This window comes from Oryza sativa, chromosome 5, assembly GCF_034140825.1.
Source record: "Oryza sativa Japonica Group chromosome 5, ASM3414082v1".
NCBI classification, from domain to species: domain Eukaryota; kingdom Viridiplantae; phylum Streptophyta; class Magnoliopsida; order Poales; family Poaceae; genus Oryza; species Oryza sativa.
In genome coordinates this window covers 29,764,137-29,781,237 of record NC_089039.1, presented here as the reverse complement: position 1 = coordinate 29,781,237, position 17,101 = coordinate 29,764,137, and the positions used below count along the sequence as shown (strand labels likewise).

Below are 17,101 nucleotides of genomic sequence, written 5' to 3'. Positions count from 1 at the left end.
AAGCCTAGCTAGGACCTCATTGGCGTTGCGCTTGAGGTTGAGGACGGCCTCCTGGAACAGCCATGCAAGGTCGTTGCCGTTGACTGCCTCTTCCATCAAGGTGGGAGGCGCTCTGCTTTCGACGGGGGAATGGGGATCCCCTCTGCACGTTGATGTTGATTGGGAAGAAGCCGAGCCTCAATGGAAGGACGAGCAGAGCAGCAGCTGACATCGAGCTCCCCTGCCCAGTGGGCCTCTGCTGGTCTACCCGATGTTGCAAGCCTCCATCATGTGTGCACATGTCATCACCGCCCTACAGCAGGAGAGGATGGTGAGAGAGAGAGAGAAGGAAGGAAGAGAGATGGGCCCCACTGACATGCATGCCCCACTGAGAGGGGACCCAATTTGATCTAGTTTTGATAATTGAAGGGCGCTATATACCTGATTTTACGGTTGAGGGATGCAAATGAAACTCAACCCATAAATTGGAGGACATAATGTGAACGTTTTCCTCCAAACTATTATCCATCAAATGGGCCTAAAAGGATAGGTTGGTGTGGTGGGTTGGGCCGTGATTTGTATGGACTTTATTTGTAAGCGTGTGGGCCTTGGCTGCGTTGCACCGGAGACAAAAAATCCAAAAGAAGAAAAGGGTTTAATATGATTGGGATTGTCATCCCTTGGGTGGGTACGGATTGGATTAGGGAGGGGAGCACAATAGAAGACAAGAGAAGCAGCGATCGACGGCGACGCCCCTGGAAGGAGCGGAATAGACCACCGGAGCTTCCTCCATTTTTGTCAGTCTCTCACCTCCTCTTCAGTCCTCACTGGATTTGGATTGGATTGGTTTCTTTCTGCTCTGTTGCAGCTCCGTTGTCTATGGTAGGTACCTTTTGGACGGAGGTTTTGCATTTGCCTAGTTACTAGTAACTGCATAATTAACAGGAGGAGTACTACCAAGAATGCATACTAATTATTCGCGTGATATTTTGTACGTTTAAGTTTAGAGAACCCGGGATTCGACCAGACCATCAGTCCACTCTCTCTCTCTCTCTGCTTCTTCTTGTGTTGTGCTTGTGCCTCCTCATTATTAATATCTGTACTCCATATTCTACTACTGCATGCTGGAGTACTCTGGTCATGGAGCATTTGACATTTGCATCCACCCCGATGAGCTGAGCTGCTCCATTAATATACTATTCCTCCTCAATTAGTCATTCACTACATACATACAGCAAAATCCTAGCACCACGACGGCGGCCGCATTTGTATGAAATCGATAGATCGTCTCTCTCTCTCTCTCATCCAACCAACCACGCACAGCGACTCAGCGAGCGAGGAACAACTAGAGCTTGATGCCAGTGTCGCGGATGATGATGGAGTCGAATACGATGGCCAAGGAGATGGCCGTGCGGCACCACCTCCTTCCGGGGTCTCCTCGCCGCCGCACCGCACACAACCTCTCATCTTCCTCCCTCCGCAAAAGCTCCGACGCCTCCCTCCTCCACAAGGTTCCCTGCGCCGCCCTCCGCTCCCTCCTCGCCAATCTCAACGACGTCCTCCTCACCACCAGGCTCTTCCTCCTCTTCCCCGCCGTCCTCCTCGCCATCGCCGCCACTTACCTCCACTTCGGACAGGTACCCTCCTCATCCATCTCTCTCCAATTTACGTTGCTCGTCCATTCTTATGACAAGCCACAAGCATGCTCATATCAATACTAGTACTAGGCAAGGAACTGTGGTCGATAATCCCAGCCCTTTTTTTTTTTTACGGATGCGCAAAAGAATTACACGTCAATATATTAGAAGAAAAAAGTATAATTACACAACACAATCAGCCAGACCGGCTTATACTAGAGTAAGAGAGAAAAAACAAAATAAAAAGCTAAAGCTTAAAAAAACTACGGGGCTAAACACAAAAAAACTCCAATTGTTGGCCAAGCCCTATAATCCCTACCCATGGCGCCCATCGTATCGTTAGGCAGTGAAGGTCGTGAGTCTTAGCTCTTGAACATTTATGTTACCGCAAGATAAACTGCATTTGTCTCATGGGTTTCAACGATGTTTGGTTTGTTCGTTAGATTCGAGATAAGAAAGATGTGAGTAGTGCGTACTGTGTCGCTGAGAAATATGTTTGGGGCCATGTTCATCAAGAGATGCACTAAATTACGTCAAACCAAAGTAAATTAGGAGGGTATTTTAAACTTAGCATAACAGGTTTTTTTTTATAATTTTCCAAAAAAAAAAAACACTCCACCAACAACACATGACGAATACAAGATCGAGCCGGATGATGGCGATTAGATTAATTTGTACTAGCTGAGTGCATGTGCTCGCGCATGTGGTGAAGTTGCCTGCAGCCTGTGAAACCCTATTAAAATACAAACAGATGGAATCATGGAATTGCAACAATTAAGCAAGTTGACACTTGACACACCCATCACATGCATGGCCAGGCTAATATTAATCCCCCTCCTCACGGTCACGGATTTTTCGTCGTCGCATCTCAGCCATATGGCAACGGTGCGTCCTAGATACACTCCACTAGTACTGTACTAACCAAAAACTACTGTAACATCCCTAAGCTAAAGGCCTGTTTAGATCCCTGTGAAATTTTTCACCCTGTCACATCAAATGTTTGGACATATACATGAAGTATTAATATAAAAAAAATAACTAATTACACAGATTGTGTGTAAATTACGAGACAAATCTTTTAAGCCTAATTATTTCATGATTTGACAATGTGATGCTACAGTAAACATTTACTAATGATAGATTAATTAGGCTAATAAATTTATCTCACAGTTTACATGCGGAATCTGTCATTTGTTGTTTTGTTATTAGTCTACGTTTAATACTTCAAATATGTGTTCGTATATCCGATACGCCAAAACTTTTCACCTCTAGATCTAAACACAACCTAAGTACAAACTAAATAATCAACCATTCAAAAAAAAAACTAAATGATCAACCAGCTTTCTTACAGTATTAATTGCAGGTGTGGGTGTTTGTGCTTAGCTTAATCGGCCTCGTTCCTCTTGCTGAGCGACTCAGCTTCCTCACCGAGTAAGCTCCCTTAACTAATTCCTACCATGCTCAGATAATGTACATCATGCATGCATGCAACCATATACTCTTCTGATCATAAGTCGTTCTGATTTTTTTCTAAATTAATCTTCTTTAGTTTTAATTAACTTTATAATAATATTTTTAACATAAAACAAGAAAAAATATAAAATATATTGAATGTTAGTTTTAATAAAATTAATTTAATGCTGTAAATATTAATATATTTTTTTATAAACTTGATCGAACTTTTAGAAAAGTCAAAGTGACTTATAAGTATAAATGGGGGAGAGTAATTATAATAGTGATCTTGAATTTTGTGACAATTAATTGGTTGCGTGTATGCATGCAGGCAGATTGCATTTTACACCGGTCCTACTGGTAAGTGAATTCCATGCATGCTAGCTATTCGTTTCGATCAGGATCAAGTGGAAATGCATCAAGTGAAGTGCATGCATGGTTGCAGTGGGAGGACTACTGAACGCGACATTTGGGAACGTGACGGAGGTGATAATCGCGCTGTTGGCGCTGCGAGAAGGAAAGATTGAGGTGGTGAAATGCTCCCTGCTGGGATCCATCCTCTCCAACCTGCTGCTTGTCCTCGGCACCTCCCTCTTCCTCGCCGGCATCGCCAACCTCCGCGCCCACCAGCCGTACGACACCAAGCAAGCTCACGTCAACACCGCCCTCCTCATGCTCGCCGTCCTCTGCCACTCCCTGCCGCTCATGCTCAGGTACGCCGTCACCTCCGGCGACCACGCCATCGTCTCCGGCGACGCCGCCCTCCACCTGTCGCGTGCCTGCAGCATCCTCATGCTCATCGCCTACCTGGCCTACCTCTTCTTCCAACTCAACACGCATCGCCAGCTGTTTGAGCCCCAACAGGTACGTCCCGTCTGTGATTGATCGATGCATGTCCTGTACTACGTTCGATCCCACCAACACCAAATGGTAATTATTATATTTTTCTAATTAGGTTGAGGATGATGACGACGATGATTTAGTGATCGCTCAAGATGATGAGCCAGTACTGGGATTCTCGAGTGCCATGATTTGGCTGGCTCTCATGACTCTCCTGACTGCGCTCTTGTCAGGGTATGTTGTGAGCACAATTGAGGTACAGTATATATATATATCATCCTAGTACCATTTACATATATGCTGCTGTACTGTACTGTATTAATCTTCAGTGAATTGGCAAGATGCATGCATAATGAAGCTAGCTAAACCACCTTTTGTACGTATCTTGTGAATGTACAGGCGGCCTCAGAATCATGGGAACTATCAGTGAGCTTCATTAGCATCATCTTGCTTCCCATCGTTGGGAACGCAGCAGAGCATGCCGGTGCCGTCATATTTGCTCTCAAGAACAAGATGGTACTCCATATAATTAAGCAGCACACACATACAGTATATATATATATATATGCAGCAGAGTATTGGTCTTTCTTATCATTAATTTGTTGTGACTTGTGACGACAGGATATTACTCTCGGAGTGTCTTTGGGCTCTGCCACACAGATCTCCATGTTTGTGGTATGTAGGAGTAGCTAGTACGTAGTACTAGTAATTTACTAACCTCGCTCTATACATTGATACTCTCTCCATTCCATAATATAAGACACAACCACTTTTTTTTACATGTTCCATAATGTAAGACATACATACACATGCATGCCATTAACTATGACAATTCTCCATTAAATTACTATTTTTTTTAAAATCCTTCACTCTCACATTCTCTAACTCTATTGGATACATGCATTACATTTATTAGGATGATCCAAACTACAAGGTGATAATAACTATTTCTTGGTCTTTGGGTTAAGGGTGGTTGTGTCTTATATTTTGGAATGGAGGGAATAGTTATTAGTGGAGTATGTATGTAGACATGCGTGTTAGTATGTTGTTGTGATGGAAGTGATGAACTGTGCGGCAGGTTCCAGTGAGTGTGATTGTAGCCTGGACTATGGGAATCCCAATGGATCTTGATTTCAACCTGCTGGAGACTGGCTCTCTGTTTCTAGCAATATTAGTGACAGCCTTCACCCTCCAGGTAAGTACTAGCTAGTAAAAGCTGAAATTATTGGTTCGATCTTGTTCAGAATCAAAGTGAAATACAGTAGTACAGTAAAACTCTTAAGATTGTCGGTATTTTATTAGAAGTATATATATGTTTCAGGAGGGAGAATCACATTATCTGAAGGGATTGATTCTTGTCCTGTGCTACGCTGTCATCAGCGTGTGCTTTTTCGTTATAAGACGGCGTTCTGCAGGTATATGTTATGTTATGTACTTTCTACTACAGTATGTAGGAAGCACTACTAGACAGTAGAGTAGAGTAGTAATTTGGCATTTGATAGTGTGGTCGATCGCCGGCCGACTGATCATATATATACGTGTGCGTGTGTGTGTGTGTGTAGGAGGGACGGACGGTGTTCACCATCTGGATGTGATTGTGTAGCAAATTACTAACAGGCAGACCGCAGAAGCAGAAACGTACGTACATGCGCCTAACATATATATGGAGTCCGTACAGTACGTGCTAGCTACGGAGTACTCCTGTACACTACTGTACTACTGCTTGCACAAGAGAAGAGGATCGAGTACCGTAGCTAGCACAGGCGGCGGAGACGAGACGATCTGCTTGCTTGAGGAGGCAGCCGATCGAAGCCGGACTGGGCGGAGATCGATGCATGGATCCAGTTTGTTTAGACTGACGGACGATAGAGGATGATACCACGACCCAACCATCCGTCCCTGCAATTGGCTGGTTTGGTCATTCAAATAGGGAATCACAATTGGGTTTTAATGGGTTGCTTTAGTTTAGGTCGTTTTGGAATGGTTTGTTTATATTTATCTTTTTCAAAGGAGTTTGTTTAGGTTTATCGAACTACTAGAATATACATCCATCTTAAGATTATTACATTTTAAAATAAAGATATATAGTATGACATAACTTTGATACTGACCGAAGAAAATTAAATTGAGGGAGGAAATGTTAAACGCGGTACGGCGTCACGGTCAGCAAGATTCAAAGATAGGTGATGAGTCGCCATCATCGCGCTTGCTCGACGTACGCACACCACTCATTACGCCACTAATTAACCAAAAGCATGCACACCACTTTAATTTCTTCTATGTATGTATGTATGTTACCACCATCTTATATATACTCCCTCTATTTTTTAATAGATAACGCCATTGACTTTTTCTCACATATTTGACCATTCGTCTTATTCAAAAAATTTACGTAATTATAATTTATTTTGTTATGAGTTCTTTTATCACTCATAGTACTTTAAGTGTGATTTATATCTTATACATTTGCATAAAATTTTTAAATAAGACGAATGGTCAAACATGTCAGAAAAAATCAACGGCGTCATCTGTTAAAAAACGGAGGTAGTATTAGCTAGTAGCCTACTACTAGAAACTCCAATCCAGTATATATTTGTTCATCTCTTCGCACACATGTAATTAAACTAGTAGGAAAATGACCACGATCGAGCGCCCCATCAGCAGTAGAAAAATCAGGCGCCCGTCGTCTCCCGCGCCTCCGCGCTATCCCACCACATGCGCCGTTGCAACAAATCATCCGTATATTACGAAAATGTTCTATTAAGGGAATATGTTTCTTTTTTTTCCACCAACAATATTTCAATAAGTGTACTCATGATGTTTCATTATATATGAATCAAATAGTGCAGTGAATTGAAACATTCTTTTGCTATTTGCTAAAGCATTGTTTTTATATAGGGTGAAACAACGCCTGATTTTTTGAAAATCATTGTTTTCATACGTTGTAGCAAAATGTTTTATTCATGATTTGGTTGTGTTTCAGTTTTTTTAATATTGAAACATTTTCGATATATTTAGTGAAACAATTCTAATCTATGTGGTAAAACAGCAGCCGATTTTTGCTAAAAAAATCGGACGTCCGATTTGTAGGCGCCTCGAAACTAGTACTAATATATATACTTAGTGTCATGCATGCCATACATTAGAGTCGTATACTTAAAAATACTTTCATATCATGCTGATACTGTAGTTATTCATAGCATACATATTATAAACAAAAACTAGTAATCTGCATAGTACAATATTTACTCGATCTCTCTCGCCGCACAAAGATTGTATTATTTTCGCATTTTCTTTAACAAAGTTAATAAAATAGTGATGAGGATAAAAATCAAATTAAATATCCTTCATTTCGATCAAAAGGTATCCTTAAGTAGTATTCTGAAGCGGCATGTAAGAGGTATATTTTGAATTTTAAAGAGATAAATTTTCTTAATTCGTGGCAAGTAAAAATATAGTCTTTTGGGATAAAGTTAAAGATGACTTTAAAAAAACTATTTTAACCAGTTTTCGAGGTTTATACATGTTTCGAAAGAATTGGTAGAATTATACACGAACTCACAACGAGCTCGCATAGTGGGTGCGCGAACTCGGACCCCATCCTCGAGTATACTCACCGGAACATCAAGAAGTCGCGACGACTTCCTGTGGAATCCTAATTCCTAACTAGCTAATGAAACGAGTCACATTTTCTTTGCGCGAAGCCGCGACTTGGTGCCGTTCTGCACGAACTCGAGGCGGGTCCGACTCTGCTATTGGCCTGCGCGATATCATTAGTTCGCACACTCACTGTGCAGATTCGGTGCAAGTTTCCATCCCCACTTGTGTACTTTCGAAACATGTATATTCCTATACGTAAAACAGGTGAAAAAAATGTATTTCCTCTGTCCCAAAATATAAGCACTTTTAGTACAGTAACAAGTCAAACATTTTTAATTTTAACCACTAATAGAAAAAAAAAGAATCAATCGTGTAAAATTGAAGTTACTAGATTTATCATTAAACATACTATCATAATATGCAACTTTTTTTATTTAAAACATCTTAGTTTTATACTCCCTCCATGCTATAATATAAAGGATTTTGAGTTTTTGCTTGCAACGTTTGACCACTCATCTTATTAAAAAAATTTAAAATTATTAAGTATTTTATTTGTAACTTACTTTATTATCTACAGTATTTTAAGCACAACTTTTTGTTTTTTATATTTGCAAAAAAAAATTAAATAAGACGAATGGTCAAACGTTGTAAGAAAAACTAGAAATCCGGACATAGGGAGTAGATATTATTGGGCAAAGTAACATCTTTGAAGATGTCTCTACGGTGTTTGGTAAAAGGAAATTTTAGGCGGTCAGGTGGTGGATGGATGAATGTATAGTAGCAGGTCCATCTAGAAGAAGAAGTCCGGGCCGTTGACGCGTTCAAAAAGGCAGACTTTGCTTCACCACTCTATGTGTACGTGTCATCGTGTCTATGGATGCAATGAAATTTAAAAATCAGATTATTGACTGATTGCACGTCCAACCATAATTTCTTTTCGTCCATTTATTTCTTTGTTTCTACGCGTCCGATTCATATAATTAGTCCTCAGTCGTCCGCCTAGTTGCTTAGCTGCAAAGCAAGTGTTCACTTTGATTCCATCTCCCCATCCAACCCAAGCATATCTAGGAAGTGCCATCCACCCGCGTGCACCGCCAAATTAACTCCCTCCTCTCCACCTTAATTTCCTCTCTCTTTCTGTTAATTGAGTAAATTGGTGTTGCTGCTTCTTCCTCCTCCGATCAATCGATCATCTCCCATCGGCGGTGGCAGCAGACCCGATCTTTCTGTTAATTCAGAAGATGGAGGGGTACGACGAGCGTGAGTTCTGGCAGTTCAGCGACCAGCTCCGCCTCCACAACTTCTCCAGCCTCTCCATCGCCGACTCCATCTGGTCCTCCCCCTCGCCTGCCGCCGTCGATCATAGCAGCAACAAGCTCGCCCTCGCCAACAACAGCAACAACAACGCCACCGCCAAGACCTACTTCAACAAGTCCGTCGGCAGGCCGGCCAACAACAACTTCAACTTCAACTACAACAGCAACAGCGTCGTCGTAGATGCGTTCAACGGGAAGAAGAAGGCCGCTGTCGACGCTCCTGCTGGAGGAGGAGGAGGAGGCAGGAACAACAACAAGAAGAACAGCAGCAGCAACGACAACAAGATGAGCAGCAGGTTGAAGAAGAGCCAGCTGCCGGCGTCGGAGTCGGTGCCAAAGGAGGAGGCGATCGGGGGATACATATTCGTGTGCAACAACGAGACGATGGAGGAGAATCTCAAGAGGCAGCTGTTCGGCCTGCCATCCAGGTACAGGGACTCGGTGAGGGCCATCAGGCCCGGCCTCCCGCTCTTCCTCTACAACTACTCCACCCACCAGCTTCACGGCATCTTCGAGGCCACCAGCTTCGGCGGATCCAACATCGATCCCGGCGCTTGGGAGGACAGCAAGTGCCCCGGCGGCGAGTCCAGGTTCCCAGCGCAGGTTCGGGTGGCCACGCGCAAGATCTGTGAGCCGCTGGAGGAGGACGCCTTCAGGCCCGTGCTGCACCACTACGACGGCCCCAAGTTCCGCCTCGAGCTCACCGTCGCCGAGGCCCTATCCCTTCTTGACATCTTCGCCGAGAAGCTCTTCGCCTGACCATCCATCCTACCTCTTCCATCTCAATTATACTACTGTAACACACCATCCATCCATCGCCCTTGTTAAATTTATAGTACTAGTAACTGGAGTACTACTTACAACTTACTTACTGCTATATGGAGTAGCTAATAGAGGACGGAACAGAAGCTTATTGCTGTTTCTTACGCATAGTACGCTCCTATGGCTGTAAGAACAAGTTACATAATATAGGCGAGGAAAAATAATATGGCTTTTGTTCAAATGATTCATCAATGTTTGCTTTGGCTGCTGATACTGATACACAAACAGATTTTATGTATATATATTTACCATCACCAGCAAGAACGAGTTATTATCGGGATCATTCAAGTATATATAACCGTACATTTATCAACACCAAACAGCAGAGGAACCTAACTGAAGAACACGCAACTAACCATATGCATAGCAGCGATATGACGAGCAGCAAAAAATGAATATATATATCACGGTAACGCTTCGGCAAGGAAAAAGAGCTTATCTTCCTATATTTTTGATTGACTCCTGCTTATCACCTGAATTTCCCCCAGATCATTTGAAAGAGTGTGAACCTTCTGCCTTGGTAATAAAGGTGGCTCTGGCTGAAATGGAAAGACTCTTCGAAACCATGGGAACTGATGTATCTCCCATGTAATGATTCAGATCATCAACTTTTTCAAGCTTGCACAAAGATCACTCTTGGAAATGGACAGAAAACTATGTTTTGGAAAGATAACTGGCTCCATGGTCTATGCTCCAAGATATTTCACCCAACCTATTCAACATGGCAATCAGGAAAAATAGAAGAGTCAAAACAGAGCTTAACGACAACACCTGGCTGTCATCCTTTAGACAGATAACAGATGTTGAAACTCTTCATGAGCTAGTACAACTTGGAAGTTTACTCACACAAATCACTCTCATTGAAACTGGGGAAGATAATATTGTGTGGACAAGAAATGCTGCAGGTATCTACAAAGCAAAGAGTTCTTACCAAGCCCAATTCATTGGATCAGAGACAAACCCAGCCTTCAAGATGATATGGACAGCAGAAGCTCAATCTAAGCAAAGATTCCTGGGCTGACTAATCCTTCACCAGAAGACCTTAACAGTAGAGAATTTACTAATTAGGCATTGGCCTTGTGATTGGATTTGTCCACTTTGCAGGGGCGCTTTTGAAGACTCTGATCATCTATTCAGAGGATGTGATCTCACAAATCAGATCTGGCAATCAATCTCAACGATAAAAGGAATCCCAAACCATCATATGTAGGATAACATATAAGACTAGATTCTAAATATTTCCTCCTCTGGAAATAGGGTGCAAGCAAGAATAAATATTGGAGCTTTAATAACGACATGGTGGCATATTTGGTTCATGAGAAATGCAAAAGTCTTTAAAGGAGAACTCCCAAATATTGCCCACAATGTAGCTGTCATCCTAGAGGACATCAACGATAGAGAGTTTGCTTTCAAACCGCCGTAATCTTTTCTTTCTCTCGGCAGTGGCGGACCCAGAAAAATTATACTGGGTGTGCCTATTCTAGTGATCACTTCACCATATATATTTTTTTAAAGAAAACACCCAATTCTTATGGAAGAATTTTGGCAGATTTTGATCAGATTTTTCAAAATACTATCCAAATGTGATCCATAATTCATGAAGATCTATCAAATTCAGAACAATCAATTCCATGACCTAATCTATTTAGTTGTTCTTCTCCCCCCCCCCCCACACACTGTTTCTCTTCATCTAGTCCTTTTCTCTTCCCCTGATTCGATTTCTTGACGATTACAAGATCAAGACAAACCGTGATCATTGTTATATTCTATTTTCTGAGAGGATTCTGTTTTTATGTCCTTTGATTGCATACTACATCATAGTGTTTTTTCAAAAAATAATTTGGTTATGGCAGTGCCAACCCGACAATTCTCTTGTCGATTTTAGTTTTTTTTTTTTTAAAAAAAAAGGATCCTATCTGCAAACGCAAAAGGCGACCTACCAACTGCAGCAAAGCTAGCATATCTTCCCGATGCGAACGCGGAAATTTTACTAAGCAAATCATGAGCTCCGCTGATCATGGGGCCAACAACATGGAACGAAATGCATTGGAGCCTAGATATCACAAAGACAGGGTTGGATATCAATCAATAAGGTTATCCTTTTGGAAGAAAAGGTGGGCAAGAGTTCATTAAACAAGCCAACTGGTCCTCTTGTTTCCCTAATGAGTATATGGAACCGAAGACCCGTTGTGGGTTATCCAGTCTCGGATGGTGTATGTTTTCTTCCTACATCAGGTGTAAGTGATCACCGCCCTGCCACAAGCACTGTTGATGGACCAGTGAAGAAGGATTAAGCTTCAAGCCTGGGATGTCTGGAATCACACACAGGTGGAACAGAGCCCAAAAGCCACAGGAAGATGTCCGAACTCGAAACAGAGAAATCATGGCGACCGCACACAAAAAAATCATGTGCCTTCCTCAAGAAAGATGCGGAGCCTTTCATCTTTCGACATAAATCACAGAGGTGCCGGAAACAAGAAGTCAGTAATAGGTTAAATCTCTGGGCATTGCATGCATCCCGCTTCGAGTTGTTTTCAGTAGGATCAATGAAGCGTACGTTGAGCTTTCAAATGAAACGAGGATAAATGGGGATGAGGTTATGCTCCGGATGTACCGTAGGCTACAAGGTGGGGCAGCCGTAGCTTTGCATTTGGTGAAGGATGTCTAGGCAGGGTACTTCAGTTCCGGTAGCTGCTGCGTTATATAAATTTTCCAGAAGATGTTGATACTGGCATGATGACAGTAATGATTGTGATTCACAATTGGGGATTGGGGCTAGGGTAGGTTGGATGGAGTGTTGGATGGCCCACCTTGGATTTTTGTGAAGCATGATCTACTCTCTCCGTCCAAAAAAAAAAAACCTAATCTAGGATGTGATTGGACATATTCTAGTACAACGTATCTAGACAGTCCAAATACGTTGTCCTAGAACATGTCCCATCCCATTCTAGGTTGGGTTTTTTTTTTTTTTGGAATCTAACTAACAGTGAAATCTAGGAAGGGGATATCATCAATCTTGTCTGGTTTGTGCGTGTGGTCAATGGCCCTTCCCTGCTGCCATAATTTGAGCAGGTGTTGATGTTGCTGCTTCAGTGCTGCATCTGCCGCCTGGAGACTTGAGTTTGTGATCTGCTGGTGATGTTTACGCGTGTTTGAGCCCGTATTCTTGTAGAAGAAATTTAAAAACTGTAAATGGAGGGAGAGCACTGGCTGCTATGCTAATTAATGGAGAGAATGCCTTGTGGCTATTTTTTACTGGAGAGCAAAGCAGCTAATGTCACCAGATAAGCGAGAGAAGATCGATATCGATCTGAGGACTAAAATTAGAGAGTTGGAAACTGGGCTTAAGCAGCTCCCTAACTTTACTTGAGATCTAACTTCTAGAGTTAAATTAGGGAGTTGTAGCCGTACCAAACGGGCTTAGAAATTAGAGTAAATTTCACAAAATTACACATTTTATAGTCCAAGTTGCAGAAAACCACCCACACTTTGACACTTGGCGTTTAAGTACATATATTTTGGTGTTGTAGTTTCACAAAACCACACTATCAATGAATGGATTCAACTACGAGATGACTTCCACCTATGGCATCCTATTAATTTCGTGCGATGGCTGGTAATAGGATGCCACGTCTTTGTCCTAAGTAGAACAGCCATGTCATATCACGGGTAAATCTATTCATTGATAGTGTGGTTTTGTGAAACTATACTATCAAAATATATATACTTAAACGCTAAGTGTCAAAGTGTGGGTGGTTTTCTGCAACTTGGACCATAAAACATGTAGTTTTGTGAAATTTACTCTTGAAATTACAATAGTTACGTGCAGCAGGGCTTGAGCGACTTACGTGATGCAAAATCCTTCAAATCCCGTATATATGCAGCCGTATATATGATAGGAAGCATGCAGAGAGCGTAGCGTAGGAGATGACGACTTGTTTATTAATTCCGGGTCGATCGAGTTCCAAATTAGATGGCGAGTCTCTGGTGCTGCATAAGCCACTGGCTAGTTTAGTTTGCAAGTCGATCCCTGTTGCGTCTAAGCATGATAGGCAGGCAGGCACACTAATAAGCCAAGCCGTATATAGGATGGCACTGTCACTCAAGATTACACGCCAGGCGACCCACGCACCTACACCACGCAACGCAACAATAAGTTGTACTAGAGGAGTATCTTTTTCTAGTTTTATTTAATCAAATCAACGGCCCCAGGAAATAGTTGTTAATAGTAGTAGGAATGCTAGGATTCTTAGCTTTGGTGCCAGCTGAGCTGATGGAGTAATCAATCTGTCCCTCTTGTAGTAGTAGGATTTTGTTTTATACTATTATCAGGAGTATGCTGTAGCACGTACGTCACGCACGGAACGAGGAGGATCGGAGAATGTCGATATAACAAGCATCTTGATTGCAGGATCGATCATCAAGCACAACTTGTCAATCATGGGGCGCGGTCTCCTCTGCCTGCTGCTGCTGCAGCTCGTCGGCCTCGTCGTCGCCGGCGGTGGGCGGTGGCGGTGGCAGGAGGAGTTCCTCCGGCTGCCGTCGTCGGATGAGACGACGAGGTGGGCGGTGCTGATCGCGGGGTCGAATGGGTTCTATAACTACCGGCACCAGGCGGACGTGTGCCACGCGTACCAGATCATGAGGAAGGGAGGCGTGGAGGAGCAAAACATCGTGGTGATGATGTACGACGACATCGCCCACAACCCCGACAACCCCAGGCCTGGGCTCATCTTCAACCACCCTTCCGGCCCCGACGTCTACGCCGGCGTCCCCAAGGATTACACCGGCGACGACGTCAACGTCAACAACTTCCTCGCCGTCCTCCTCGGCAACCGCTCCGCCCTCACCGGCTCCGGCAGCGGCAAGGTCGTCGCCAGCGGCCCCAACGACCACGTCTTCGTCTACTACGCCGACCACGGCGGCCCCGGCGTCCTGAGCATGCCAGCCGACGGCGAGTACCTGTACGCCGACGACCTGGTCAAGGCGCTCAAGAAGAAGCACGCCGGCGGCGGGTACAAGAGCCTGGTCGTGTACGTGGAGGCGTGCGAGTCCGGCAGCATCTTCGAGGGCCTCCTGCCTTCCGACATCTCCGTGTACGCCACCACGGCCTCCAACGCGGAGGAGAGCAGCTGGGGCACCTACTGCCCCGGCGACGACCACGACGCCCCGGCGGCGGAGTTCGACACCTGCCTCGGGGACCTCTACAGCGTGGCGTGGATGGAGGACGCGGAGGCGCACCAGGAGGGGCGCCTCGCCGAGACGCTGCGGCAGCAGTACAGGACGGTGAAGAACCGGACGTCCGACGAGGGCACCTACACGCTCGGCTCCCACGTCATGCAGTACGGCGACATGGCGCTCGCACCGCAGAGCCTGGACCTCTACTACATGGATACATCACCTGCGACGGCGAACGACCACAAATTAGCTGCTGCTGGCGCCAAAGGCAGCCACTCCTACACTGTGTCTGTGAATCAGCGCGACGCCGATCTGCTCTACTTGTGGCGCAAGTACCGGAGAGCCGGCGAGGGGACGGCAGAGAAGGTGGAGGCTCGGGAGCGGCTTGTGCAGGAGATGGGACGGCGATCGCGCGTGGACAGAAGCGTGGAGATGATCGGGGGCCTCCTCTTGGGCGGCGCCAAGCACAAGCAGCAGGTTGTGCGGGAGCGGGCTGCGCTGGTTGAGGACTGGGAGTGCCTCAGGTCGATGGTGCGGACGTTCGAGGATCAGTGTGGGTCGCTGGGACAGTACGGGATAAAGCACATGCGCTCCTTCGCCAACATCTGCAACGCCGGCGTCCCCCACCACGCCATGGCCAAGGCCGCCTCCCTGGCCTGTCCATCCCCTCCTCCGTTACACTTATGATCTCTAATTGATCTCCATCACTAGCTGCAGCCTGCAATAACAATGATCGATGTAATGTGCATCACCAAATCAAATATATGTCATCATACTACTGCCTAGCTGCCACTGTCAACGGCCGGCTAAATACAGATTATTATTCCAGCGTTGCCACCAGTAATCTGCACATGATAAGCGTCCTGCACGGTGAGCATACAGATTAGGGGTACATATATGTCCTATTAATTGTATCCCATCGCTTAATTACAAACAAACTTCTTCATTTTAATTAAGACTACTTTATTTATTTATCTATCTCCATCAGCTACTCCATCCAGGGGACAAAGAGCCAGAGAGTGGGCCGGGGAAGCCATGGAAAATTTATCACCTAGCGCATACCGGTTGTGATCGATCTATAACCATATATCGATCACTCACATCGAGTTTACCCTTAATTGAAAAAAAAAGTACAACGATGGATGACCCATTGCAGATAATATATATTTCTTCCTGGAATATGTTGTAAGATGGTGGTTCAATTAATTAAATCCATGCCGTTAAGAATATGTTATAATGAAAACTCGGTGTGACTCAATGTCACTGGTATTTTGTAAAATTCGAATCGTGTTACTATATATGCGTCTAGGACGTTCTTACGCTAGTTGTTTTCTGCATACCATATTTTTGTATGGACGAAAATACCCTCAGCCCATATCTTCTTTTTCACCAACCTTATCCTCTCCCTCGAGCCGGGGAGCAGTCAACTGGAACTTGACGAGGACGAGCTAGGGTGGTTTCCTCCTCACCCTCTCCCGCTGGCGACAATGGCAACCTCTTGCTAACGGCGATGGCTGTCGGTGAAATGGGAATCGAGGTACCCATTTACCTGGCAAAATGATCATTATCAGATAAATATCATGCTTAGAGTATCTTTAAAAATAAAAAGGCAACCCTAGGGTGGCGTAGCTAGGGCCCACTCTGGTGAGTCCCGGGCCCACATGTGTTCTCATATATGGAACTCTGCCTGGCTAAGGAGGAATGCAATATATGAGATGTACAATGACTCAAAGCTTTGAATATAAGGGCATCTTGGGACCTGGCTTCGGTGCCAAACATACCCAAATACATCTTAAGAATATAGCCTAAGGTCTGCCTCGGACACGGTCTTGTCCTGAGTCCCGGGCTCACTTTAGTCCTTGTAGGCTCTACGGTTCTCAGCAAGAGGAGCGTAGATCCCTACAAGATATATATCTTAAGAAGATTGAGCCAAGGTCTGCCTCGGGCCCGGCCTTCTTCTAGGCCCCGGGCTCACCTTAGTCTGCACAAGTCGCACACTACTCAGAAAAGAGGAGTGTCAAGACGGACAAAACACATATCTTAAGGATGTAAAGCTGAGGTCTGTCTTGGGCTCGACCTTCTTCTAGGCCCCGGGCTCACCTTAGTTTGCAGAAGTCACACACTACTCAGAAAAGAGGAGTGTTGAGACGTACAAAACACATATCTTAAGGATGTAAGCTGAGGTCTGCCTTCGGCCCAGCCTTATTCTGGGCCCCTGGCTCACCCCAGTTCTTATAAGTCCTACGTCCTTTAGCGGGAAGATCGTAGAGATCTATA

General features: G+C 44.4%; 3 protein-coding genes across 3 annotated transcripts; all 3 read left to right on the top strand.

Annotated features, from left to right (window-relative positions):
• Positions 1-819: 819 nt before the first annotated feature.
• LOC4339806 (vacuolar cation/proton exchanger 1b-like) lies at positions 820-6,013 on the top strand. The gene is made up of 10 exons (NM_001402657.1): positions 820-1,616; positions 2,980-3,047; positions 3,400-3,428; positions 3,514-3,932; positions 4,024-4,164; positions 4,308-4,424; positions 4,530-4,583; positions 4,987-5,103; positions 5,230-5,323; positions 5,471-6,013. The coding sequence occupies exons 1-10, from the start codon at positions 1,335-1,337 to the stop codon at positions 5,509-5,511; spliced, it is 1,362 nt and encodes a 453-aa protein (NP_001389586.1). The 5' UTR covers positions 820-1,334; the 3' UTR covers positions 5,512-6,013.
• Positions 6,014-8,517: 2,504 nt separating this feature from the next.
• LOC4339805 (B2 protein) lies at positions 8,518-9,834 on the top strand. The gene has a single exon (XM_015784893.2). The coding sequence runs from the start codon at positions 8,750-8,752 to the stop codon at positions 9,581-9,583; it is 834 nt and encodes a 277-aa protein (XP_015640379.1). The 5' UTR covers positions 8,518-8,749; the 3' UTR covers positions 9,584-9,834.
• Positions 9,835-13,849: 4,015 nt separating this feature from the next.
• On the top strand, positions 13,850-15,661 carry LOC4339804 (vacuolar-processing enzyme). Its single transcript, XM_015782321.3, has one exon. It carries the CDS (start codon positions 14,087-14,089, stop codon positions 15,509-15,511), a length of 1,425 nt encoding a protein of 474 aa, XP_015637807.1. The 5' UTR covers positions 13,850-14,086; the 3' UTR covers positions 15,512-15,661.
• The last annotated feature ends 1,440 nt before the right edge of the window (positions 15,662-17,101 follow it).